Genomic DNA, 27,754 nt, shown 5'->3' on the forward strand with positions numbered 1-27,754 from the left:
CGAGGCAAAAGAAAGATCATGGGCGCAGGTGCCTTTAAAGTATCTCGATCTTGCGAGGCACTGCTGCGCGTCCCAGGGGAGCTGTCCGAGCGAACACTCCCTGGTACACACCTGCCTCGGCGGCCCCAACCTACGTACCGTTCTGCATAGAGTTAGTAGAACAACTCTAGAGGAAAAGCTGGGCCGGAAAAGTGGGAACCTCTAGGGCGCCGCCCTGTTGCTACTGGTCAATGTGGCCAGCGCAATTACTATTGAAAGAGCTGAGAACAAGTACAGGTCACCTTATGCTTTGTCACCTAAAAACGCATACCTGATGGCTTTATGAAGGTGGTACGTTAATATTAAGTTTACAGAAAGCGATCGCTAAGTCCGTGACTTATGTAAATCACGATGTACGCATTCATGCAATAAAGGATGACGCGAATTTCGGTTTCGAATCTGTTTTTTGGATGCGTAGTAGTTTCGTTTGACATGCGATCGCGCGTCGACATCGGACGCTATGACACACTCGTGCCTTATGTGCCACCGAAGTGGTCTGGCATATACCTTCACATGTAAGTAAACGAATTTATCTCCTTGTTGAGAATATCACGCGAGTAGGCAGCTCTTGTGGTACATCACAATCGTTCGAGAAGCGTCACAGTAGAGCATTTTTCTGCATGCGGAGCGGTGTTTTTATTTGCAGGTTTCCCTTCAGTAGGAAATTGCTGGACAGGCGGACCAGCGCACCGGAATTGTACTGGCGAAGCCACAAGCAACTCAAAGAATCTGTTTAATTGTTGCACTTTGAACAATCATGCTTCTACAAAGGCCACAGCAGAAAAACAGCCTGATGACCGAGTATTTCTGTGCCACGAAGTAATCAAGAGGCGAGCGCCTAATGCGGACGAAATAGAGTGCATCGAGACTTAGAACGACAGAAAGCTGAGCTAGTTCGTAAGGATTCATTATGCAAAACAGAGGTGAGGCGTGCAGACAGGACACAAGAGTAGAGAAGTGGGCGGCGCGCGTGTTGTTTGCTTGTAAATACTCTACTCTTGTTTCCTGTCTGCACGCCTCACCTCCGTTTTGCATAACGAGTGCATCAAGCCACATATTAATAGCTTAGGCGTTTTATTAACTGTGCAATATTTTCAACACTTCCTTGCATGCCATTTCATGTGGCATATCTTTTCTGGTCACAAATTTGTGCAGCGAATCTATTTGCATGATCGACTCCGGGCCTGTGGGACCGTTCACTTGCACTTGATGCTGAGTCTTTTACATGTACCCATAAACTGCAGATATGCACATCAGATCCCTGCGAGCACTTTCAAAATTCAATTATTTTCGACAACAGGCACATATGCAATACTGACATAATCCGGAATACCACTAAGCAGCTGGGACACTTTTTTGTTGACCATACTCGCAGGTAAAATAAGTACATCATGTGGACAGCTCCAGCTCATTTTCCTTAAGTCAGTGTGTACAAGGGTTATGCAAAAATAATTTTTTTCTCGCGCACCGATTATTTTGCTTTATAAGCAAGAGAACCCACCACGTTAGTGTAACGTATCTTGTGCATCACACTAATATGTGCTTTCATTTACCAAGTGAGATGAGTTACTTTTATGGCTCATTCAGTCATATCACACTGCAAGCTGCATTCATCAATCTTCAATGGGATTTTGCAAATGTTTAATGAAACATGTTTCCCTTTTATGCAGATATGCAATGGCAAGCCCTTCCGTGTGTTCCAAAGGTAAAATTTAAGCTCTAAATTAAAGAAGACATTTCTAGTCAGAAACAAGCAAAAATAGTGAATGCAGAGTATCAGAAGCCCAAGGTACAGAAATTATGAGAAGTGTCGAATGATTTTAAGGAAAGAGTCGTATTTAAAAATGCAAGACCCTTTAGTGGAGGTCAAGCAAGTCAGTATAGGTAGAATACTCTGCAAAATTATGCGAGTGGGGGATGTCAAACAATGGGTCAGGAAATGCATTGTTTTTCTGCAAAACAAAAGCTGATTGCCATTACATAAGTCACTTTAGCATCATGATAAATTCAGAAATAAACCAAAAAACAAGACACGCAAAAATAAACAAAACATTTAATGATATTTCAGCAGAACGTTTTGTTGGGCTAGTTGGTGCATATTACTGAAGTACTATAGCGCCAAACAGACGACACAAGAAGAAGAGACACGGACATAAGCGCTCGTCCGTGTCTCTTCTTGTGTCGTCTGTTTGGCGCTATAGTACTTCAGCCATTTAATGATGCTCTCTCCACACTGGGATAAATAAAAACAAACACATTACATCTAATGTGGACATATCAGATGCCTTGTGAAACATAAAGGAACAATTCAGTTTCGAGCTATGGCACTTGCCGCATAGATGTGGGGGGGCCTTGCACCAATAGTGATAGTTACCACTGCATTTAGAAATTGAAAGCATTCGTGCAGACAAATTATATTTTTGGCTACCACTTCAAATGCCTCCACCAAGTGTTACAATGCTGCACGCAGCCATACTAAGGATCTCGCAACAACACCTGCAGGTAAAAAGCAGAAGCAGTCAAAGTGCTGGTGTGTTCTGGACACTATGTTTGAAAACTTTTAGGCAAGAAGAGTGCAAGAAGCAGACATAACTGCATTTATTTCCATAATTCCCCATTTAAATGGCCTTTTCTTTTTGCTTAGACAATGCCTACGCCTAGCCACAGCAGCTCCCTCATACAGACTCCGCAATCCAAGAGGCCGTGGAGGCAAATGCAGGTAAGAGGCAATAAGCAATAGCACTGGTATCGACATTCATCTAATTTCTTTTTATTTCGTTTAGGCAGCCAGCACACCTCGAACAGCCACCTTGACTGCGGGTGTGTCACCCTAGTCGCCAAGGAAACATTTGAGGGAAAGTGACAGGCAATGTGAACAGCCACTCCTCCATGTAAACAATACTCTTTCTCTCGGATGACTCCTACGCCTCACCACGCCAGCACACTTGTGCACAAAGATGCCGCAGAGGCACGTGCAGGTCAGAGGCAAGAAGCAGTGGCACTGGTGTCGACATTTACCCAATTTCTTTTTCTTACACTGAGGCAGCCAGCACACCTCGAACAGCCACCTCGACTGCGGGTGTGTTGGTTGATCCCTGTTGTACATATGCTCATAATAAACTTCAGTAAACTTGAACATCATAATAAACTTGAAGGCAAATGGTACATTGATGCATTGTATTTTTGAACATTTATTGTACACATACAATATATGTTATACTTTGCAGTGCTACAGAGCGTATTTTGAAGCTTCCCCCTATATTTTGCACCTTTAATTACGTATGTGTTGTGTGGCCCTCAATGCAGTTCATGTTGTAGCAGCTGCTTTGTCTGTGTATCGCACATTGGCTTAACCTCGTGATATCCACATACTTCTCTCACATATACAAAATAAAGTTCTATGTAGCCCTCAGTGTTACAACAAAAAATGAAAGTAAACAATCCGATCGTGGAATTGTGTTTATTACAGTGATTCCTATGACAGTTACTGACAAGTTGACAACTTGAACTGGTCAATCCGTCCATAGCCTCCTCTATTTTTCAAAAATAAAGGAGGCTATGATCCGTCATGGCAAGGAATTGTATGTATACATAAAAAAATGGGGCATGTGTGCGTGATTGTAGTGGGGGGTATAGGATTAAGGCGGTACGAAGAAATGTACCAACACCGTCCTCTAGACCCATTCCGTTAAGGTACCGTAACAAAGCCTATTATGCATAAAGTTCATACAACCAACTCTGATATTACTACACACGCCAGGCGACTCGAGCTACATTTGCCATGACGCATTCGCGACTGCACCGGATGCCCTCCATATTATTCTCCTTAATCATGCTCACTGCACCGAAGCAAAAGAAAGATCATGGGCGCAGGTGCCTTTAAGGTATCTCGACCTTGCGAGGCACTGCTGCGCGTGCCAGGGGAGCTGTCCGTGCGAACACTCTGGCACACACCTGCCGCGGACCCACCCTACATACCGTTCTGCTTCGAGCTTTGATCCCCCCACTGTCCCTTGGGTGCCCTGGAGTTCCTGCGCCGCCTGCTTTATTACAATCTCAGGCGCTCTCCTGAGACTTCCGTTTGTCGGTTACATGTGCCCTACAGCTGGATCAGTACTCATAATAACAAAAAAAAAACCCGATCTATCATCGCGACGATAGATCACGAAAGCGGGTTTTGCAACATACCGCGCCCGTGCGAAGAGAATTACGGAACGCCAACGAGGAATTGGACCACAGCTTCGAGCTCGTAACCTCGTCGAGTGACACTCCTGCAACAGGCGTGACCGCTGAAAACCGCATACCGCCGGAAACTTCAACAGGATCATCCCTCGGTTGCATAACTGCCACCTGTACGGCCAACATGAACCACACCCACACCGTCCCGCAACATAGAATAAAGAACCAACTTGTAAAGCCCAAACACACGGCTGCACGCACACATCTCGACACTACAAACGAGACGCCATGCTGCTACTGTTGCCGGATTAAAACTGACTACTGTCACCAAGTCTAGCAAGCGTCTCAGGAGCTGGCAACCTCGGCGCGTAGCAACATGGCGGCGCTCTTGAGGTTCCCGATTTTAATGCATGGGCCCTATGGGTAGCTTGTCCTCTAGAGTCAGTATAGTAACTCTATGCCGTTCTGCTTCGAGCTTTAATCTCCCCGCTGTCCCTTGGGTGCCATGGAGTTCCTGCGCCGCCTGCTTTATTATAATCTAAGGTGCTCTCCTGAGATTTCCGTTGGTCGTTTACATGTGCCCTACAGCTGGATCAGTACTTATAATTAAAAAACCCGATTTATCGTCACGACGATAGATCGCGAAAGCGGCTTTTGCAACATACCGCGCCCGTGCGAAGAGAATTACGGAACGCCAACGAGGAATCCTGACCACAGCTTCGAGCTCGTAACCTCATCGAGTGACACTTTTGCAAAAGACGTGACCGCTGAAAACCGCATACCGCCGGAAACTTCAACAGGATCATCCCTCGGTTGCATAACTGCCACCCGTACGGCCAAGATGGACCCCACCCACACCGTCCCGCAGCATAGAATAATTAACCAACTTATAAAGCCCAAACCAATGCCTCCCTTACTAGATGCCTGCCGCGTCGTCCGGTAGCTCGGTTTTGGGCTCTCTCCCTTTTCTCTCCTCCGCGAAAAGGCAACGAGCGCCTCTCATGGCGAACGCCTGCAACTTGCAATCACGTTCTGCGGCATTTGAGATTAAAGTGGCATCTGCTACCGTCTCGGAGGCCCGCGAAGACGCCCGCTACAGCCACCGCTGCCACATCCGCCGGAAGTTGCAAAGGCAACAAGTGCCCCCTCACGGAATTTTTGCTGAACTAACGTCAACTAGGGAACCGCCGCTACAATGGGAAAGCGAGCAACGCGGCGGACATCTGGTAAAGCAGGCATTGCCCAAACACAAGGCTGCACGCACACATCACGACACTCCAAGCGAGACGCCGGATGGATGGATGGATGGATGGATGGATGGCGGCTATACCCTTTGTAACGGGCGGCGGCTGGCGCCACCTAGCCTTTGCTACTCTGCTATGCCATGCTGCTAGTAGCCATGCTGCTACTCTGCTATGGTTGCCGGATTAAAACTGACTACAGTCGCCAAGTCTAGCAAGCGTCTCAGGAGGTGGCAACCTCGGCGCGTAACAACATGGCGGCGCTTTTGCGGTTCCTGATTTCAATGCACGGAGGAAGGAAACTGAGAGGCCCTGACGTCACTCTTTGTGAAGCAAAAGTGAAGCCAGAAGTTGGCGTTGCTCATGGCGATGCTACGCCTTTTGAGCCGCCCTCCTCTCTTGTTTACAACTTTCGCGAAACCACGCCGCGCTGCGCGTGGTTTCGCGCGCGGAGCGCGCGCGCTCGCGCAACATCCGGCAGAGCACGGTGCAGGTAACACAGCGCAACAAGACACGGTGACTAACGCAAACCCGCCCACACAGCGCCTTTGCCACGGCACGAAACCTACCAGAGCAACACGTGTGAGCGCTCAAAACCATAACAACGCCGCCATTGTGGCCGAAAAGACGTGGCCATACAGCAAAAAAAAAATTTAAAAGCAGCAAAAGAATGAGAACCTACTACGTCATTTCCGCCACACTTTTCTCCTAGCGCGCGGAGGGAGTAGGGCCTCTCCTTAGTTTCCTTCCTCCGTGTTTCAATGCATGGGCCCTATGGGTAGCTTGTCCTCTAGAGTTAGTATAGTAACTCTATGGCGCAAAAGTAAGCCGTGGTGTTCTCGACAGGTGAAATGCAAGGCCAGGCAGAGAGCTCACGTTTACGCTGCTTATAAGCAAAACCCTTCGTTGAAGCTTAAAGATAAACTCAAAAACAAAACTGAAGAGATGAAGGTAGCTACGCAGACAGCCAAAGATAAATACTTTAGCACGTTCCACCTGTATACAGAAAAGACCGAAAAAACTGTGGCAATTCTTTAAAATGAACAGTAAAGATGTATTATGAATACCTGCTCTTGATAGCGACGGTGCTACCATCCATAACGACATTGAAAAAGCCGAGTGCTTTATCTCGTTTTTCAGTTCTGTGTATGCTGCTCGTGTTGACACTCAAAACACTGTGGCGCGATCCACCCAAGTGGTGGTTGAGCCCATGGACGATATCATGATTGACCAACGAGGAATAGAGGCAGCTCTCAGAACAGTGAATCCGTCTAAAGGGCCAGACGCTTTGTCACCAGCACTGTTTTCTTTGTGCCCACGGGAGGTGTCCAAATATCTGTGTGTAATTTTTACTAAATCTTTACTAGAAATATCTTTACCAGATGACTGGAAACTTGCCAATGTCGTCCCTGTGCATAAGGATGGACCGCGAAGTGGTGTTTTGAATTACCGGCCTATCTCGCTTACTAGCGTTTCATGTAAGATACTTGAGCATGTGCTTTACAGTAATGTTATGAGCCACATGAACGTGCACTCTTTGCTCAGCCCCCAGCAGCATGGATTTCGCAGTGGATTTTCCTGTACAACACAGTTGCTTGAGCTGACGAATGATTTAGCAGGAGCTTTGGACAAGGGTTTTTCTGTTGACTGTTTGTTTCTAGATTTTAAGAAGGCGTTCGATGTTGTCCCTCACTCTTTACTTATAGAAAAATTAGAAATATATAATATAAACAGTACGGTTGTTAACTGGATAAAAGAATACTTAAATTTAAGAAAACAAAAAGTTGTGCTTAATGGCAAAACATCCCGTGAAGTTGATGTGTCCTCCGGAGTGCCCCAAGGATCAGTCATAGGACCACTTTTATTTCTTATCTATATAAATGATATTTGCTCCGGTATTTCATCGCAAATCAGGCTATTTGCCGATGATTGTGTTTTGTACAGGACTATTCATACTACCCATGACTGCAATGTTTTACAATATGACCTGTACAAGGTAAATGAGTGGTGCAACAAGTGGCATATGCACATTAACATGAAAAAAAAACCGTTCATATGCGTTTCTCGAGGAAAAGAACCCCTCATGACTTCTGTTACTCTTTAAATTCCACCATGATAATATCGGTTCAGGAGCACAAACATCTCGGCGTTTATTTCACACCTGTACTTTTTTGGAGCCGTCACATTGATCATATCACAAGTAAAGCATGCCGCATTCTAGGTTTCCTGCGCAGAAATGCAAAAAAGTTGCCACTGGAGACAAAGGTATCATTGTACAAATCAAATGTCCGATCGGTTCTGGATTATGCATGTGCTGTGTGGGATCCGTGGACGGCAGGTGACGTCAACAGTTTAGAAAGAATTCAAAGCATAGCCGTTCGTTTTGTTTATTCAAACTACACTAGGAATTTCAGTGTTTCAAGAGCAAAAGAAAGCCTCAGTGGGGAGCCACTTCAGCAACGCAGGAAATATTTCAGACTGAAACTCTTTCATAACATATTCCACTCTCGAACAGGTATAAATCCCGGGAAATATTTTTCCAAGCCTGATTACGTTTCTCAATGGCTGGACCATGAAAATAAGGTTAAAGAAATAGCCTGCAAAACTGAAGCGTTTAAAATGTCATTTTTCCCCAGAACCATAAGCCAATGGAACAAGCTACCATCCGATGTCGCAATGATTCTATCAAATGATGTATTTTCAAACTGTATACGCCCACTGAAGTAAGATAGTGTTTTTGTGTGTATGTGCGAGTATGACAGCATTCCGGGTATATGTTATGTTTTGCCTGCTTTATTTATTGGTTCTTTGTTTCCTTTTCCCCCCCGCTGTAATGCCTACGGGTGCTCTGGGTATTGTGATAAATAAATAAATAAATAAAACTATAAGCGACGTGGATGGATGGATGGATGGATGGATGTTATGAGCGTCCCCTTTGGAACGGGGCGGTGGGTTGCGCCACCAAGCTCTTGCTGCTATGCTGCCAGATACACTACCCACGTTAACCAATGAAAAAAGAAAAGAAAAAAAACACTATGAACAAACACGTCCAAATTTTCTGATCCCCTATTGCGAACTGTGTTTTTGTACGTCTCCGTCTTTTGTCGTTTCCCTACTTTTCTTCCACCAATCCTCCAATCGCCTCTTACTAATGTCTATTGCGGACCTGTTTGCTTTACCACTGCTCCCGCTGAGCCCAAGGGCTTCAAGGAGGCCAGTGGTGCCTAAATCGACCGCTGGGTAGACGTCTTCACATTCTAATAAAATATGCTCCATCGTTTCCCTAGCTTAACCGCAGCAAGCACATGCTTCTTCTTCCTTCTTATATCTCGCTTTATAGGTGCGTGTTCTAAGGCATCCCGATCTCGCTTCGAAAAGTAAGAGCTTCCCTTTGAGTTATGATAAATGGTTTCTTTCCTGATTTCGTTTTTTCCTCTTAAGTAGTTACTCATGGCAGGTTTCTTTTCCATTGCCGCCACCCATGAGATTAATTCAGCCTCTCTAACTTTCCGCTTGACCTTCTTTGTCGCTGTGTTACCCACCCCACAGGCCGCATACTTGCTGGTAAGCTTCCTAGTTCTTTTCCTCCACTGTGAATCAATGTTTTGCCTGTACAGATACATGAACACTCTCCCAGCCCATTTACTTTCTTCCATATTCCTCAGCCGTTCTTCATACTCAATTTTACTGCGAGCTTCCCTCTCTTCAAAACTTGTCCAGCCCATATCCCCCTGCACAGCTTCATTTGTAGTCTTCCCGTGAGCGCCCAATGCGAGCCGACCCACTGACCATTGGTTCCCGTCGAGCCCTGATTGTACCCCTGATTTAAAGCAAGCAACCGCATTTCCAAAAGTAAGTCCTGGAACCATTACTCCTTTCCACACACCTCGTAGGACCTCGTACCTATTGTATCCCCATAGCGCTCTGTGCTTCATTATGGCTGCATTTCTCTTCACCTTCACTGTTATGGTTTTTTCCTGTGCTTCCATATATCCATTGCCTTCGTTTATCCATATACCAAGGCATTTATATTCTGTTACCCGAGGTATTTTTTGGCCCTGTATCTCCACTGTCTGTTCACTGTTTTCATTGAATACCATAACACCTGATTTTCTAACACTAAATTTCAAACCTAAATTGTTGCCTTCCTGCCCACAGATATTAACCAGACATTGCAAATCACTTTGCTTGTTAGCGAGCAACACAATGTCGTCCGCATAAAATAAACCTGTGAGTTGCTGCTCTGTTACTGTACCTGCCTGTTTGTATGAGAGATTAAGCTCGATATTACTTCCTTCCAGCGCCCTCTCCATCCTCGCCATGTACATCATAAACAGCAGCGGGGATAAAGGGCACCCCTGCCTCAGTCCCTTGTTGATTTGAACTTTCTCCGCGCTCCTCATCCCTTCCCATTCAACGCAAAAGGTATTTTCTAGGTAAATCTCTCTCAAAAGCTGTAGACAATCGTTACCTAAGCCTTCCCCTTCCAGAATATCCCACAAAATGTTGCGGTCTACGTTGTCGTATGCTCCTGTAATGTCCAAAAAGGCCACATACAACGGTCTGCTTTCTGCTTTTGATATTTCAATATAAGTAAGAATAAACAAGTTGTCATCCAAACGCCTGCCTATTCTGAAGCCATCCTGAAGCTCTCCCAAAATGCCATTATTCTCTGCCCATGCTTGAAGCTTTAATTTGATTGCCTGCATTGCTAGCGTGTATATTACCGATATAATGGTTAACGGTCTATACGAGTGAATTCTGTCTTTCTCCCCTTTACCTTTATAAATTAGATTCATTCTACTTTGTCGCCAACTGTCTGGTATTCGTCTATCTCTTAAAATTTTTTTCCACCCGCCGTGGTTGCTCAGTGGCTATGGTGTTGGGCTGCTGAGCACGAGGTCGCGGGATCGAATCCCGGCCACGGCGGCCGCATTTCGATGGGGGCGAAAACACCCGTGTGCTTAGATTTAGGTGCACGTTAAAGAACCCCAGGTGGTCAAAATTTCCGGAGTCCTCCACTACGGCGTGCCTCATAATCAGAAAGTGGTTTTGGCACGTAAAACTCCACATATTATTATTAAAATTTTTCCCCTGCTTTCAGCAGAGCTTCCTTACTTTTTGGTCCTAGTTCATTTATCAGCCTAACGGGAACCTCGTCTAGCCCTGTGGCTGTGTGCTTAGGAATTTTCTCTTCCGCTTTCTTCCAGTTTAAATTTGTCAGCACCAGCTCCTTTTCCACTTGGGTCTCTTTCATGCTATTTTTTCCTCAAGTACAACCTCGTCATTGCCTTGGAAGGATTCGGCTGTTGCGTTTCGGATGTAATTTATTGCCGCTTCTCCTTCCAGTCTGTTTTCATCTTCGTCTAGGATATGTTGTTGTATTGTTGCTGACTTCCTGCCTAATAATTTTATGTGGTTCCAAAATATTCTAGGTGCGGCCTTCTTTTTCTCACGTATTTCTGACAACCAACGTTCACTTTCACCTTTTAATTTTGCTTGCACCAGTATTTGAACCATAGACTTTTTCTCCCGGTATATTTCCCATTTACTGGTTACTTCATCCTGTGGCAACTGCGCCTTCTTTGCCTGCCTGTGCTCTCGAGATGCTTTCTGTCGTTCGGCGATCGCTTCTCGTATCTCCTTGTTCCACCAGCTTTTCGGTTTCTTTTTTCCTTTCCAACGAACATGTTGTTTCTCTTTCCGTATTTCTGTCGTTATTACACTTAGAAGCTCACCATATTCCCACTCCTTACTTGGCCACTTGCCAAGTTCTTCTTCAACTCTACTGACTATATTTGCTATTTGTTCAGCGTTCAAATTTGGACTGGCCGTTGTGCTTTTCTTGCTCTCTTTCCCAACTACATATCCCATTTTCAGAATGATGCGTTTATGGTCACTCCCTATGCTGCCAAACCCTTCCTCATCGATGACCATTTCTCTCAACTTATCATGAATTCCTTGTCATCAGACAGTAATCAATGGTCGATTGCCGGTTTCCCACTTCCCACGTGATCTGTCCTTCACACTTAGGCCCTGTATTCACGATCACGAAGTTATGTTGCTCGCAAAGGTCTAGCATTGACTTCCCGTTATTGTCGATATAGCCATCTAAATCCTGTACGTTGGCATTCATGTCACCTCATTGGACAATCTCAGCACCATTCCCGAAACCTCTGATATCAGCGCTTATGCATTCCACTAACTCTTTATTCTTCTCTGCGCAATTTTTTCCGGTCCACAAATACGTAACTCCCAGCCAAGTTTCTTCCCACTCATTGTACCTGATAACCAAAGATGCTCTTGACATTGTGCATTTACTCTTTTCCATTTGGCTCCCTGATGGATGAGCATTCCGACTCCCCCTCCCTTTCTTTCCGACTTAGTTCTATTGCGCCCTTCCCAAACATAATTCTCAATAACTGGTGGCTCTTCTGAGTCTCTAAGGTGCGTTTCTACAACCGCATACACCCTATTTGTTCTCCATTTACTTGCTCCTCAATCTCTGCCCACTTTTCCTTTCTTCTGCCGCCCTGCATGTTTATGTAGCCTATTGCATGGCGAGCTCTTGTTCTTGCTTTCTTCCTTTTTCTGTTATCGACGGCGACGCTGTGCTGATGTTCCCCTAAGGGACCTTCTTCATTACTACCTACTCTGACCTCCTGAGCGCCCGCGGGCCCCCTAAAAAAGCAACAGCGCGACCCCCAAGTCGCCAGCCCACTTCTCGTGCTAGCCTGTAATTGAAGTGGATCCCATCTCGTTTAAAACCACCACACCTTCTCACTTCCCTGTTTACTTCGACAACCTCTAAGCCCTTCTCTCGGCTCATTTTCCATATTTCCTCATTGGCAGCCATTACGGCTCCTTGTACATGACTGTCACGCACAGGCACCTCCGGCACCGTGCACACCACGATCTGCACTTGAGGGGATAGCTCGCGCAAGTCGTCCACCCCCTTCGCCAAGCGCTGGGCAAGTCCTGGCCCTTTCCTGTTTAGGACGTCATTTAGCCCACCTGCTACTACGACAAGGTTGCGTACGTGGACATTTTCCGTGAGCTTTTCTTTTGCTCGCTCCATGACAGCACTCAGTGTCCGCCCTGGAAATGTGCCCACCGCCACTCTTTTGTCGCCTTTCACCCTCTCCACAATTGCTTTTGAGCGCCCAGCCATGTTTGCGTCGCCAGCGATAATCACCCTTTCACTCTCTGCTACCTCTCCCTGCTTCCCTGTGTCCTTTTCCGCGTGATGCTGACTCGACAAAGGGCATTTTCCCCTGTGCTCCTGCTTTTTCCGCGTGGCCTCAAGGTAGGTGCCGCTCTTTCTAGCTTCCTGTGGCTGCAGCGTCGCCTCACTCGTGACGTGTTGCGCTGCTTCACTATAGCTACGCCGATTCACCGGCGGCGAGCTGGCGACCGCTTGCTTTGGCTCCCTGCCTCCCGCTTCGCCTGTAGGGTCTGCCCAGTTTCTGAGTCTTTGCCACCGCTTTGGTGTCCTGACCCGACATTCTCCGCTGCACGTGTCTCAAGTGCGTCGAGCCGCTTTTTCAGCTCGGCGCTCCTTTCTTTCTCTTCGTCAAGCTCGGCCACGGTCCTTACTAACTGCGCGGCCTGCAGCGCTTCCACTTTGACCAACTCGGCGACTTTCGCCTGCAAAGCTACCCGCTTCTCCCGCTCCTCCCTCAGGTCTGCTTTCAGCTCTTCGAACTTGGCTGTCCAATTTCCTTCCAGTTTTTGGACTGCTTCCCTGACCCCTTCGCACAGCCTGCACGTAAAGCTAGACTCCTCCGCGTCTGCTAAGCTCTGGAAACTGGTCTCGTCGAGGGAGCACCAGCGCAGGCACTCGTCGCACTGAACTTGCTCCGCGTCCCCCGCGGCCTTCCCTTTCTTCGGTTTCATCGCTAGGCCTACGTCCTTAGGCTCAACGAGCACGTCCGCCAAATCACTCACGCAAAGCCTACCTCGACCACTATCCCAAACAAAACTAAAGAATTATCACTCCCTACTCCATGTAAGCATCCGAAGAGCTAGCTGAAAGAATTAAATAAGCCTATCAAATAGGTCCCTCCTACCACCTAGGCCTAACGGGGGAGCCGCCAGACCTAGACAAAGCCGGTACGTTTACTCACGCGTTTACTACTCCTACCAAGAATTCAAAATTTGCGCCCCTACTCCATGCAAAAGAAAACACTTCAAAACACGAGCTAATAAATATAAAAGAGTACTTAGCTACGAAGTCGCTGAAGCCTCGTGCACAGGAGCGTCCGCGAGCCACTTCCGCCACGTCCCAACTTTTTTTTTTCTTTATTGCATGGAATTATCGTTACTGTCAAACCGATGCAGTTACATTACATATGATCATACAACAGAAACAACTCCACAGAAAGTATACAGTCCAATGACAGTTCAAAATTCTGGTAAGCCTTTGATAAGGTTCAACACGAATTTTTATTCCAACTACTGCGACATCTTCAGTTAGGGGATGTATTATACAATGGTATAACACTTTGTTATAAACACTGCACTACAAAGTTAATTGTGAACCGTACCCTCTCAGATATAATACAACTACAGTCATCCGTTCGTCAAGGTTGTCCGCTCTCACCTTTACTCTTCGCCATATACTTAAAACCGCTTTGCTTAAGCGTGCTTTGCGACTCGAGCATTAAAGGATATATGTATGCCGATGAGGAAATTAAAGTGCTAGCTTATGCAGATGACATTGCCTTCTTTTGCGTCGATAAGCCAAGCATTACCAAGGCAATAAACGCTACCCTGCGTTTCTGTGAGACTGCAGGAGCTACTGTAAATTTTGACAAAAGTAGAGGCTTTTGGCTAGGCATGTGGGCGCTCACTCCCTCTGTATTCGCGAATATTCATTGGAATCAGTCTCCGTTGCGATATCTTGGAGTACCTCTCGATAACTTCCGTAATAGTGGACCTCATTAGGCGTCCACGATAACCACTATCCGTCGAAAGGTGACAACCTGGCAAGGACGTGATCTCTCCATTTTCGCGAGAGCTAAGGCATGCAATACATTTCTCGCTTCTAAGCTTCTATATGTTCTGCAGGTCTTGCACTGCTCACGTGTCCATGTCCAGGCATTTCATAGAATATTTGCATGTTTTATTTGGCATTCATCATGGGAAGCCATGAGAAGGGACAACCTTTTTATCCCGCTTGAAAAGGGAGGCCTGGGTCTTGTGCATTTGTTTGTGCGACAATTGGTCATGCGCTTATTTTACCTTAAAAATGTCCGTCATCCATTCCTTCTCGCAGTTAATCGAGCACGTCTTGCGTCACACCTCCCTTTTCTTTTTGTCACGACAAACTTTGCTCAAGAACTACCGCTATGGGGCTTCTTAAAGGAACTTGTCGACACTATTTCATTCTTAAAAGCCAGATTCAACCTTGAATATTTGTTTACCGTTAATCGCACGTCGCTAAATGCAGCACTTATAGATATCCGCCACGTCCCAGCCACTTCCGCTACGTCCCATGTCGCAGCTAGAAGGCCGTATTTTTTTACATGTAGTGCCATCTAGCGGCTGCCACAGCAACTAACATATATAGCCCAGGTTAGCCCGCAAAGATGGCGCTACCATACGCACCAACATTTGTTTTGGGGAACCATTTCTAGAGAAGAAAATAAATCAGTCTCGAAACTTTACCAACAAAAATTGTATTTTACTTGCGAGTATACTCAACGAAAATATGTCCCAAATGATTAGTGGTATTTGAGATTATGTCAGTATTGCATATGTGCATGTTGTCTAATTTTCAAAATGCTCGTAGGGATACGCATTTCTGCTGTTTATGGATACATATAAAAGACTCAGCATCAAGTGCACGTGAACGGTCCCACAGGGCCAGAGTCAATCATGGAAATAGATTCGCTGCACACATTTGTGGCCGGAAAAGATATGTCACATGAAATGGCACACAAATATTGCACAGTTTATAAAACGCCTACGCTAGCTATTAAAGTGGATTCATGCACTCGACTTCGTCCGTATTAGGCACTTGCCTCTTGATTGCTTTCTGGCACAGAAATACTCGGCATCAGGCTGTTTTTCTGCTGTGGCCTTTGTAGAAGCATGATTGTTCAAAGTGCAACAATTAAACAGATTCTATGACTCGCTTGTAGATTTGCCAGTACAATTCCGGTGCGCTAGTCCACCTGTACAGCAATTCCCTACTGAAGGGAAACCTGCAAATACGAACACCGCTCCGCATGTAAAAAAGTGCTCTACTGTGACATTTCTCAAACGATTGTGATGCGATGTTCTGAACAAGAAGACCGTTGATTCGAAACGCTTGGAGCGTCGTTTGAGCTGGCTACCTCTCACCGTGGCGTACAGCACGACTTACTGAAACTCCAGACCTGCACATACATCCGGTTACTATGGGAGCCACTTGCACCCACTCTCGTTCAACCAGTGGCCGTTGGTGTCGCTTTTATACATGTTCGTCTAGATGTCTTTCTTTATCTTCGTAATGGTTCCAGGACTTACTTTTGGAAATGCGGCTGTTTGCTTTAAATGTTCATTAACGACATATCAGAGAATATTACTTCCCACATGCGACTCTTCGCTGATGACTGTGTGGTCTACAGAGAAGTGCAAAGTTCCCAGGATTCGCTTGCTTTGCAGGAAGACCTAAATACATTGCACCGGTGGTGCGAACAGTGGCACATGAATATAAATTTGGAAAAAACAGTGCACATGTGTTTCACGAGGAAAAAGAATGTACCTAATTACGTCTATAACTTAAACGGCCACTTATTGGAAACTGTTCTCGAATAAGTATTTAGGTGTGTACATCACCTCGAGACTATGTTGGCATCGACATGTTGATTATGTTGCTGGGAAAGCTTGCAAAATGTTGGGTTTTTTGCGCCGTAACACGAGAATGTTTCCGCAAGACGCTAGGGATTTACTATTTAAAACGTATGTTAGGTCCGCGTTGGAATATGCTTGTACTGTATGGGACCCGCCGACAAAGACTGACAGACAAAAATTAGAAAGAATCCAGAACTTAGCGGCTTGCTACGTTTCTGGGAATTATAGTAGATACATTAGTGTGTCTGGCATAAAACAGGAATTAGAATGGGAACCCCTTGAAGTAAGAAGAAGAAAGCTAAGGCTTAAATTTTTTCATAACATATATTACGGTAAGATTGCTATTCCTAGGGAGAAGTACATTTTTCATCCACACTACAGATCCGAGCGGGTTGATCATAATCATAAAGTGCGTGAATTCAGCTCAAGAACCGATATGTTCAAGATGTCGTTTTTTCCTCAGACTGTTAGAGAATGGAATGCTTTATCTTCATTTCTTGTTAATATTACTAACACTGAAGTATTTGCATTGTCATTGTGACTGCCATTGTAATATTATTTTTTTTTCGTTTGGACAACCCCCCCACTGTAATGCCACTGTGGCGCTGTGGGTAAATAAATAAATAAATAAATAAATAAATAAATAAATAAATAAATAAATAAATAAAGTGGTACAATCAGGACTCAATCAGGACTCACGGGAAGACTACAAATGAATTAAGCTGTGCAGGGTGATATGGGCTGCACTAGTTTTGAAGTGAGGGACGCTAGCTCGCAGTAAAATTGAGTATGAAGAACGACTGAGGAATATGGAAGAAAGTAAATGGGCTGGGATAGAGTTGAGGTATCTGTACAGGAAAAGCATTGATTCACAATGGAGGAAAATAACTATAGGAAGCTTGCCAGCAAGTATGCGGCCTGTAGGGTGGGCAGCACAGCAACGGAACGTCAAGCGGAAAGTCAGAGAAGCCGAAATCATTTCATGGGTGGCGGCAATGGAAAATAAACCTGCCATGAGTAACTACTCAAGAGGAAAAAACGAAATCAGGAAGGAAACAATTTATGATAACTCAAAGGGAAGCTCATTACTTTTCGAAGCGAGATCGGCATGCCTTCGAATACGCACCTATAAAGGTGCGTATTCTATAAAGGTGCGTAGTTAGGGAAACTATGGAGCATGTTTCCTTAGAATGTGAAAACGTCTACCCAGCGATCGATTTAAGCACCAATGGCATCCTTGAAGCCCTTGGGTTCAGCGACAGCAATGGAAAAGTAAACATTAGTAAGAAGCGATTGGAGGATTGGTGGAATAAAAGTAGGGAAACGACAAGAAACGGAGACGCACAAAAGCACAGTGCGCAATAGGGGATCAAAAAATTTGGTTGTGGCAGTTCATAGTGTTTTTTTATTATTATTGTTTAACCAAGGTAGGACATTATAGAGTATAATAGCAAGAGCTTGGTGGCGCAACCCTCCGCCCCGTTCCAAAGGGGACGCTCATAACATCCATCCACCCATCCATTCATCGTCTGCTACTCTACGGTTGACTGGTGCGGCGTTGTAATTAGTACGGCGGCTGTTGTGTTGTGACGAACTGCTCATCTGGTTGATGATTTTCGCTAACAGAGTGACAGTGATGTCACAAGGCTTTGATCGGTCACTTGGCTCCAAAAATTGACGGGCCGAACCTAAAAAAATGTTGGAGCGTGTAGTCCACTGCTCTCTAAAATAGCGTTAAATAGCCGCTCCTATTGTATTTTTCAGGCAGAAATATTATAAGTCACATTTTTTAGAGAGTTCGTAACGTACACAACAGTTTCATTGTATACGTTGTAAAATTCGCTTCTGCGCTCTTTAGAAAATTGAAACCACCGTAATGTTCGACGACAGAACGATTACCACTCATTTTAACACTTAAAAGTTGTCCGTGAATGCGTCGTGAGTTCAAAAAGAGAATTACGCACACAGCTTCACTGTATACGTTATCTTAAGCACCACCGTGGTGCTGCCGCCGTACCACGCAGAAAAGCTAGCTTTACAGTTTGAAGAGAGTTCCGCGACACGATTTAAGGCCTGCAGTGCAGCACGTTCTAAAGGAGCCCTGAACCACCCCTCGGGCTTGGTGAAATAACATAGTCCGCGGGTAGCATACGCAGCTGTGGACATCTCAGCCAAGTTCTGCTGTCGTACGTGGTCCGCGGAGCTCGCAAGCGGAGCGCGAAGTCACCTTTCTCTCAAACGCTCCCGTTTCGAAAACCCCATGAACCTCGCTCTTTTCTGTGTGCTTTATTTCGTCATAAAGCACTCTCCAACACGCGGCTGCTATTGGTCGCTGCGCTCGGCTACACCGCGGCCGCCGCGAGCTGCCGCTACGAGTCTAGTGGCTAAGCGCGCTGCGGCTCTCTGAGGATAGCCGCATTTGGCTTACGTTTAGCGCGGCATGTATATGCCGCGCTAAATATATATATATATATATATATATATATATATATATATATATATATATATATACGTGTGTGTGTGTGTGTGTGCGTGTGTGTGTGTGTGTGTGTGTGTGTGTGTGTGTGTGTGTGTGTGTGTGTGTGTGTGTGTGTATAAGCGACAGAGGCCGCGCCATTCTTATCTGAAGTCATCGAACAACTGCTTGCTGAATGCGCTATTGTTCATCGTAAATGCACTGCTTATCACCCACAGACTAACGGTACCACGGAACGCTTTAATCGAACTCTTGGTGACATGCTCGCCATGTATGTTTCACCTGATCACTCTAATTGGGACCTCGTTCTTCCGTTTGTCACCTATGCCTACAACACCGCGACTCAGGCCACTACCGGATTCTCACCCTTTTACCTTCTTTACGGCCGTCATCCTTCGCACACAATCGACACCATTCTGCCCTACCGGCCAGACCCATCCGAATGCCTGCCGATCTCGGAAGCCGCCAGACACGCCGAGGAATATCACCAGCTGGCCCGTCGATTCACCTCAGACGACCAGAACCGTCAAAAAGCCGTTCACGACGCCCAGAACTCGACTCCCACTTTTCTCCCGGGCGCTCTCGTCTGGTTGTTAGTGCCCCACCGCACGCCTGGGCTAGCTTCAAAACTCCTTGCGAAGTATGACGGGCCATACCGCGTTCTCGAGAGAACTCCACCCGTGAATTACCTGATTGAGCCGCTAACGCCGCCGTCCGACATGCGACGTCGTAGCCGCGAAGTCGTTCATGTTCAGCGTCTCAAGCCGTATCACCATTCTACCGCCCTTCCAGAAAACTAAGTCACCAGGATGGCTCCTTTATTTCCGCGGGGCCATTGTAAGGAAGATAACGAACGAGCACACTGGGTCAGCAGCATCGGCAGCATCAAGCGCGCAGCAGAAGCTCGAGCTCGGGGACTGTGCTCGGTGCATCGTAGAACCGGCGGTCGCTACGAACCCCAATAAACCTCCTTTAATATATAGGCACCAAATCGGAAATTTGAACTGCGCGCTACGGTGACGTTTCCGGCGTAGCCTTCGCAGTGCAAGGCATTGGAGGAGGAAGGGGAGCACAGCTGATGCCGTCTTTGATTGCCGATATAACTCCGCTTCTGCTGAACGCATTGAAGTACATCTTGCAGCGAAGTGGTTCTGAAATAGCCTATCTTGACTTCAAATGTTTTCTACACTTAGATGAAAAGTGGTTCAGGGCTCCTTTAAATAATATATGGGGTTTTACGTGCCAAAACCACTTTCTGATTATGAGGCACGCCGTAGTGGGGGACTCCGGAAATTTTGACCACCTGGGGTTCTTTAACGTGCACCTAAATCTAAGTACACGGGTGTTTTCGCATCTCGGCCGCATCGAAATGCGGCCGCCGTGGCCGGGTTCCGATCCCAGGGCTCCTTTAAAGCATTGGGATATCTTTTGCAAGCTTTCTACTGAGCTACACATCCAACGACATTAAAAACAAGATATGCTCACCTTTCCTTGAAACAGAATCGATCAATCTATTGCACATATCGGGCGGAGGACTTACTCGTGAATACTTTTACCAGATCATCTGCCTTTAACTACGGCACACAGCAGTAAATCCTAATGTCATCTACAACATTAGGCTATCTGTTATCAACTCAGAAAAGCTAGATTACCCTATGAATCTTTTAAAACAATTTTTCCAGTTTTTTACGGAGGCTAGGAAAGGGAAATTTCTTGCCGTTGATCTAGCATTGCAGCTGACACTTATGCTCGTTGTTTACATTTCTTGCACCGCTCCTCCTCTTCTAGTTTCACTATTCAAACGCAAAGCATCCGCAAATTTCTGTTTTCCTTTTATATTTGTGAATTTATTCATTTACTGCCAATACAAGCGCTTTCTGCCTGCCGAAATGGCAGCACGGGTACTGCACAGATCGCAGAAGCAGACGACAGCGAACAGGTTATAACTAGCGCCACCCTACTCGTACGTTCTGTCCCTAGCGGCAAGAGGGGCGAACTAGACCAAGCGTGCAGGAGCAGAAAGATCTGTGCACGTATGAAGTTCAGTAGGTCGCGCCCATAGTCGTGGCGCAGGTATTAGTCGTCGCTGTGCGGTGACATCAGAGTGCGACAAAATCAGTTGCAAGTAGCAAAGGCGATGTTGTAATCCACGCCCTAGCTACCGTACTAATCGCAACCCGATGGCTCACGTCATCATATCGTGCCTTTGGGCAACAAAAGGCAATCTCGAAGGCCATGCGTTTTCTGATTACATGTGAAAGAAATTAGACTTCAGAAACGCCATGTTTTGAAACAGCCATCTCGAAGGCCACAAAAATTTTAAACACGCTAAGACTTTTGTCGCAGTAATATAAAGTTGAAGAACGCTTAACCAATGCAGCATTTCTTATGGTGTTTTGACTTACTTGACTACCGCAAGTAGTCAGGATGATGAGTCATTTAGTTGCCCCTAGGTTGCTGCTTGTAGGCGCTGCTCTCCTTGCCATAACCGCTCCCTTGCTGTCGAGCAGCTGTCAAGAGAACAATTATGACTTCATGCGTCGGCACAGCCTATTGCAAGCATGCAAAAATAATGTAAATTACACATAACTGATCAAGAAAGTTTTCTAAACAAATTTGATAGTGATCTAAGGAAAGGAAGGACGCTTGATTTTGCAACCCGTGATGTCTATGTGGCCAGCGCCATCTGCTCAGGCATGTAGAGGGTTGCTAGCTAACGAGTCAATAGTCAGTCGAGGGCATAGAGTTTCTAAAAATACCCTAGAGGGAAATGTGGCGCTAGCGTCTACGGGGGTTCTCATGAGCGTCGCCTCAACCTACATGGGAATGATGGGAAGTACAGGCTTAGGATTGACTTCGGTCTTTAGACTAGTGGCGTTTGCTTCTGGCGCAGTAAACAACGCTATACTCAAATATTATCGCGTAAAATCTAATTCTATTTCCGCAGTATGTTATATGATGCACAACACGCTACATAAACTTTGCATGACGTTGAGATGGAAGCATGGTTTACTATGGTTTGTCAGCAGGACACGCCATGGTATGCATACTTGTGCGATTCTGTTCCCAATTTAACGCCAAAGAATAATTATTTATTCATTTTTGCAACAGCAAAACAACCGTGCATGTACTTATATAAAAATACTCATCAAGTATTTCTGGAAATAAAAATGTTGTATTGTGACAAGGCGTTGCGCCCTTGAGAGGAATTCTACAAGTGTCGTCTGCTACGACGCCTGCTCGCTGCAAACGCGAGACTTTTCTCGCAGACGACAGGCACTTGCGAACTCTCTCGCTCTTTCGAAAGGTTTCGTCGGCTGTCACAATTGCTGAACGCCTTCATGTAATTTTAAGCACATCTGCTGCCGTGCTACGCAGGACGCTAGTGGCCTCCTACGAGTATGCTCCATCATATTTTATATTGGCGTACCGCTTCCGAAGCGTTACAGCGTGGCTTTGCGGGTACCCATTGTGCGACACTAGACTACAGCTAGGAAGCAGCTATCTTTCCTACCACAAGTAAGTTTGTGTTCTCAAAGTCCTAAAACACGCATTTCAATGAGCACATAAACGAGCACATAATGAAGCCCTCAATAAAATTTGATTGTCAAGCCACTAGAAGTACAATTGTATATGTCTTGTATCAGTAGTGCCTTCTTTGTTCTATTCTGAAGTTTCATAAAGCACGTAACGCTACAGTGCCAACCTGACACACTTAACAAACAAAGGTCCAAATGCTCAAAACATGTTCTTTCAACGTTTACGATGCCGCCGCTTTCTCGTCACGGCTTCGACGCCACACCGCGACACAAGCATCGTCCCAGTCGCTGGCCCAGCGCGCTATCGCCACTCTGAGCAACCTAACAAACGCAGAGAGCTTTGCGTTGCACTGTCCAACTGCAGGTTATAGCAATTGCGCTTGGAGCGAAACCGAAACTTTTAAAAAAATACTTGTACACTAGTTCGCCAGTCAACAGAATGCCAATCCGAAGCCTGTACTTCCCATCATTCCCATGTAGGTTGAACGATCGCAGCGCCAGATTTGCCTCTAGGTATACTAATATGAAACTCTATGGTCGAGGGGTTGTCAAGAGGATGCCTGTAGGGTTGGTTGTTCTGCGGAGGCTCAGTTGGTTTCCTCTGTGGTTGTTTCATCGACTTTGATGCACGGCCTCATACGGCGCATGCAACGGTGTGTACAGAAAGGTGTACGGAGTAGTGCCGTGAGTCGTCATCGTTACCAAGGCATGTAATCTGTGACCCTGTCGCCGCCCTGCATTCTACGCGTTCATCTGAACCTAGGGAAATTTCGGCTCAGCGCCAGGGAAATACGGTTGCTCTGCGCCAGTCATTCTGCTGCTACGCCGCCATTCTGACCTCCGCCGTTGTCCCGACGTTTCTCTTGCAGGATTGGCGCCGTTAAGCCTAACCGGTGTCGGCCAGATTGTTAGATCGCCTCGCCGCTTCAAGAACACGGGGTGGGGGGTAAAACCCAAAGGCTTCGTACCAGCGTGTGTGTCCAGATTTCGCAACGGGCACTGCGACGACTCGACGATCAGGAAGCGCAGTGGTAGTGTGTTTCGTGCTGTTTTGTTTCTACTTTGTTTAAGTGAAATGCTTTTAACACTCTTGTTCCGAGTGCGTTCAGTGGTCACTACTGTTTGTTCTCGTTAGAATGGTTTTGTGAGTGCGCGCGTGTGTAACTCGGAAAAATGTGCCTCGTCCTTGGGAAAATTTGAGGCCGCTTCCGGCATCGTGTGCGCGCGCCTGAAGTGCTTGCGCGATAGATGACGCACTGCCTGGCACCATTTAATTGTTCGCGATGTGTTGCACAGATGTTGTAATTTGTGATCGCACCGCGCGTCCTACAGCCCACGATCGTTCAATGCAGTGGTGGTCGTCGCGTTTCAACTGTACTGCTAGGCCTACGCCTCGTCAACGGCCCCTAAGGCCGCGTCTTCTTCCTGGCATGTGCACGTTACTTGGAATGTGCCTCAGTACTAACAGTGCTTCGTGTCCTAGAGCCCGGTGTACTCAGTCAGTGCCGCTTGGTCATTGGAGTTTGGGTGGATGTCGGCCGTGCCGCAGTGTCCGCCATTGTTGAATCGGTCAACCAAGATGGCGGTGTTTTGTTGTGTGTTGATTTTGTGCAGTGTCTTGCCGCTCCTGCTGAGACACGGGGTGAAGTGATCGCAGCGGCCGTGGTGTGTGTGCGTGAGGGATGAAAACGCAAGAAGGCAGGGAATCTCCCGGCAGAAGCAGCAAGCGGTCCATGGCGCGCTACGACGACAGCCCTCGAGGCAATCACGATCGGCGGGACCGACGGTCCAACAAGTCGCCGCCGGAGCATCGGCGCCGGGGCCGCGACACGTCGGCCGACCGGCTGCCGCCGTACGAAGACTACCGTGGTGGCCGCGGTTTCCAGTACAGGGCACTGCTGGCCACCAACCTCAACAACAAGTGCAGCGACGCGCAGATGCGCGACAACCTGCTGGAATTATTCCGGCGCTACGGCGATATCCTGGTCAAGCTGTGTCACGAGGGCTCCGAGCGCGTCGCCTACATCTACTTCCAGTCGTACGAGGATGCCAAGTCTGCGCTGCACACCAAGCAGCGTGCCACGTGCGCCGAACGGCCCATCCAACTGGAGCCCCTCCCGCGGAACCGGCAGCGCAGCCAGAGCCCGCCGCCCGACTACCACCACCACCACCACCCGTCGCCGCCCGTGGGGCCGCGCCGCGGGGTGCGGCTCGAGCACCACCACCGGCTGCAGCCGCCGCCACCGCCGCCGCCGCCGCTGCCGCCTCCGCCTCCGCAGCCCCCGCTGGACATGCGGCCTATCGAGCGGCCCATCGAGCGGCCCTTCCCACCTCGCTTCCGTCGCGACGAGACCAAGAAGGAGAAGTTCCCGAACTACCTGCACCACGTGCCCCCGGAGGACGACGACAAGGCAACGCGCACCCTGTTTGTGGGCAACCTCGAAGTGCCCATCACGGAGCCCGACCTGCGCCGCATCTTCGCGCGCTACGGCGTGGTCGAGGACATCGACATCAAGCGCCCGCCGCCGGGACAGGGCAACGCGTACGCCTTCATCAAGTTCGTTAACCTGGACATGGCGCACCGCGCCAAAGTGGAGATGTCAGGCCAGTATATCGGCAAGTTCCAGTGCAAAATCGGCTACGGTAAAGCCACACCGTCGACGCGCATTTGGGTGGGTGGCCTGGGTTCTTGGACCTCCATGTCGCTGCTCGAGCGAGAGTTTGATCGATTCGGCCTCATCCGTAAGATTGAGTACGTGAAGGGCGACTCGCACGCCTACATTCAGTTTGACAGCATCGACGCTGCAACGTCTGCCTGTCAGCAGATGCGTGGCGCACCCCTGGGAGGACACGACAAGAGGCTGCGGGTGGACTTCGCTCACCCCGACCCCACTGCGTATGCGGCCTACCCCGGTGCCGCGGAGCCTTTCCGGGCGCCGGCAGATTATGCAGACCCCAGCTGGCCAGGCAGATACGACGACCGGCGCTGGGAAGCATCCTACGTGTCCGTGCCCCCGCCTCCGGGCAGCTGGCGGCCCCGCAGCCCGCCGAGCCCCTCTGCATCGGCAAAGCGCGAGAATGGCGCAGCCCAGAGTGCCACAACCTTGCAGGAACTGGCATGTGGGCGCACAGTATGGCAGGGGCTGCTGGTGCTCAAGAGCAATGCTTTTCCTGCACGCATGGTCCTTTGCACTCCAGAGCCAACCATAACCATGCTGGGCAGCGACCAGACGCTCCGGATTACCCAACGGCTGCGACTAGATGCTGGCAAGCTGGCGGAAGTGGAGCGGCGGTTAGCGCAAGGTCTGTGTTCCATCCTGGTGGCTCTGGGTCGTGACAGTGGAAGCCAAGAAGCCAGTCAGCCGGTGCTCCAGAACCTGGTTAGCTACCTGAAGCAGAAGAACGCAGCAGGCGTCATAACTGTGCCCAAGGGCATCGTGTACGCCTTTCCACCGTGTGACTTTGCCCTCAAGGTGTTGCACACTGCTTGCCCAAACATAAAGCTCTTGGACGAGGACCACATCTTGGTGGTTGCCGCACCAAACCCCGACAAGTAGGGCCTCCCTCCCCCCCTCCCCCCCTCAGTCACCCATTCTTTTCTCTGCTGAATATATAAAATAAACGCTCCCATTTGTGGTGGAAGTGTGTTCTCTGTGCACTTGGCCCTGCTGGCTCTTGAGTGTGCGGTGCCCATTCCGCCACCGCTGAAGATGCCATTCAACACTTCTGTGGCACAGGTTATTTCTTCAACGGGGCTTTGCATGCAGTGAGCCTGTGTTGTGTGAAAGTGATGAAGCACGTAAGTAGCTCCAATAAGTGTGCGTGACACGGTGCTGGTGGTGATGGTGGCTTTTTTTTTTACTTTATTTACAAGGACAGTGTCACCGACTTGATGCGAGCACTTGCTGCAAGTCTTCAGGAAGTCCAGAGACAATGGCTTGTACATGTTGCCGCAGCTTGGCCATGGTTTGTGGCGTTACAGGCAGGCTGCCCTTCTCGCCAGACACCTGCGGCAAATGCATGTTTGTGTCAGTTTTTGCATGATGCGTGCATGTAATGACAAAAATCAACGCTTTTTGTGGGCTTTAGACTACAGTACAGCATGCCAAGTGTGAGCAAGAAAATTGGAAGACCCCTTTAAGTGCACAACGCCTTTTGGTTGCCTACGATGTTTCATTTATTTGGACAGCTCATTCGTTACATTGCAGTTTGTATACATTTTGGACTTTGACCTTTATTGAAGTCCTTGCTATTTTCTTCCCCCATCTTGCTGATGTTCTCAATATTTTAGTATGCTCATTGCATATCTTGCATGTATAGTGCAGTTTTCTATTGCAAAGTTGCCCAGTTGAATTCTTACTTTCACATTTGACCAACAAGTTCATCGTTCAGGGTTCACCATGAACTGAAACCTCTGTACGTACACGTTTGGCCTACAGTGCCACCAAGTATTGTCAGCAGACCACTTAGGTCTTGCACTGTTATTCACCGTTACTGCTAGGTCTTCCAACATGCCCAGGACTACCAAGTGCTTTCCATGAATAGCGAGATAATTTGGCATCACAAGTTGGCACTAAAGCTTAACCAGAATCTGGAACTGGTTGCTGCAAGAGAGCACTTCTGTCACTGGATGTTCAGCTTAAGGCTAGTCTTAAAAGAATTTGCTTTGCTATAACAAGCTTTTGAGGCTTTAGCACGGGGGCTGCTATCTGTATACATTGGCAAAATCATTTTTCGGGGCAATTACTGCATTGATTTTGATAAAGTTTGTAACATTTAAAAGAAAAAGTTACGATATTGTGACTAGCAAGTCTTTATTTCGGGCATGAACCTTCGAGAAAAAAATTTTAAACTCTGCTGTTCAGTTTACAATTCTAGCTAAGCAATGAAAAATTATATTACGGTTCTGTAAGCTGCATCTACTTGTACACCTAAAGAAGACAAAGTGATTATATACTGCTCTGAAGTGTACCACTTATCAAGTAGGACTTTTGCAGAACCCTTGTAAACATTGTAACAATTTTGTACAACCCGTAAATTTATATATCAAGTTTGTCCCCTTTAGGTGATCTAACGGATGCAGCTTATGGCGCTGCAAAGCTGTTTTTGGTGCAGTTGCGGATTTGCAAACATTGTGCTTCAATTCCAGACCCGAAATCAAAACTCTGCTTCCTAAAGTCGCTGGAATTTAAACTTTTCTCTGAAATGCTACAAACTTCATTCAAATCTATCTAGTGGTTTTGTGCATTTTACATGTATTTGAATAGGAAAACTGGAATTGGCCCCAAGCTAAAGATTCTTCTTAACCTGAACCTGGAATGTGTTTAAGGGCATTGTTTTTTATTAAAAGGGCCATGACATCAAACTTTTTCGCTTGACTTTATACATGCATGTTGAACCGTGAGCGTCCCGCACCGAATGGAAAAGATTTGAGCAAACTT

General features: G+C 47.2%; 2 protein-coding genes and 1 long non-coding RNA gene across 8 annotated transcripts in view; 2 read left to right on the top strand and 1 right to left on the bottom strand.

Moving 5' to 3' along the window:
- Positions 1-520: 520 nt before the first annotated feature.
- Positions 521-4,507, top strand: LOC139060604 (uncharacterized). Its single transcript, XR_011514958.1, has 3 exons — positions 521-1,744; positions 2,684-2,758; positions 2,823-4,507. It is a non-coding gene; the product is annotated as an uncharacterized lncRNA (long non-coding RNA).
- Positions 4,508-22,814: 18,307 nt separating this feature from the next.
- nito (RNA-binding protein spenito) lies at positions 22,815-27,678 on the top strand. Of its 5 annotated transcripts, none has more exons than XM_065434562.2 (2): positions 22,815-22,966; positions 23,928-27,678. In XM_065434562.2, the coding sequence occupies exon 2, from the start codon at positions 23,996-23,998 to the stop codon at positions 25,868-25,870; it is 1,875 nt and encodes a 624-aa protein (XP_065290634.2). In that variant the 5' UTR covers positions 22,815-22,966; positions 23,928-23,995; the 3' UTR covers positions 25,871-27,678. The 5 variants fall into 5 exon arrangements, with proteins under 5 accessions (XP_065290634.2, XP_065290632.2, XP_065290631.2 ...); XM_065434560.2 differs by having other exon boundaries at positions 22,834-23,347; XM_065434559.2 differs by having other exon boundaries at positions 22,834-23,344.
- LOC135904019 (protein DENND6B) overlaps positions 26,181-27,754 on the bottom strand; it is a 101,528-nt gene continuing 99,954 nt past the window's right edge. For both annotated transcript variants that reach the window (XM_065434566.2, XM_065434564.2), the window contains one exon: positions 26,181-26,320. In XM_065434566.2, coding sequence (XP_065290638.2) covers positions 26,195-26,320 — 126 coding nt within the window. In that variant the 3' untranslated portion in view covers positions 26,181-26,194. The remainder of the gene's footprint in view (positions 26,321-27,754) is intronic.

The sequence above is a fragment of the Dermacentor albipictus genome, chromosome 5 (assembly GCF_038994185.2).
Source record: "Dermacentor albipictus isolate Rhodes 1998 colony chromosome 5, USDA_Dalb.pri_finalv2, whole genome shotgun sequence".
NCBI lineage: Eukaryota > Metazoa > Arthropoda > Arachnida > Ixodida > Ixodidae > Dermacentor > Dermacentor albipictus.

What these genes read in the sequence shown, in the direction of transcription:
- nito (XM_065434562.2), top strand. Translation starts at nt 23,996, where the DNA reads ATGAAAACGCAAGAAGGCAGGGAATCTCCCGGCAGAAGCAGCAAGCGG.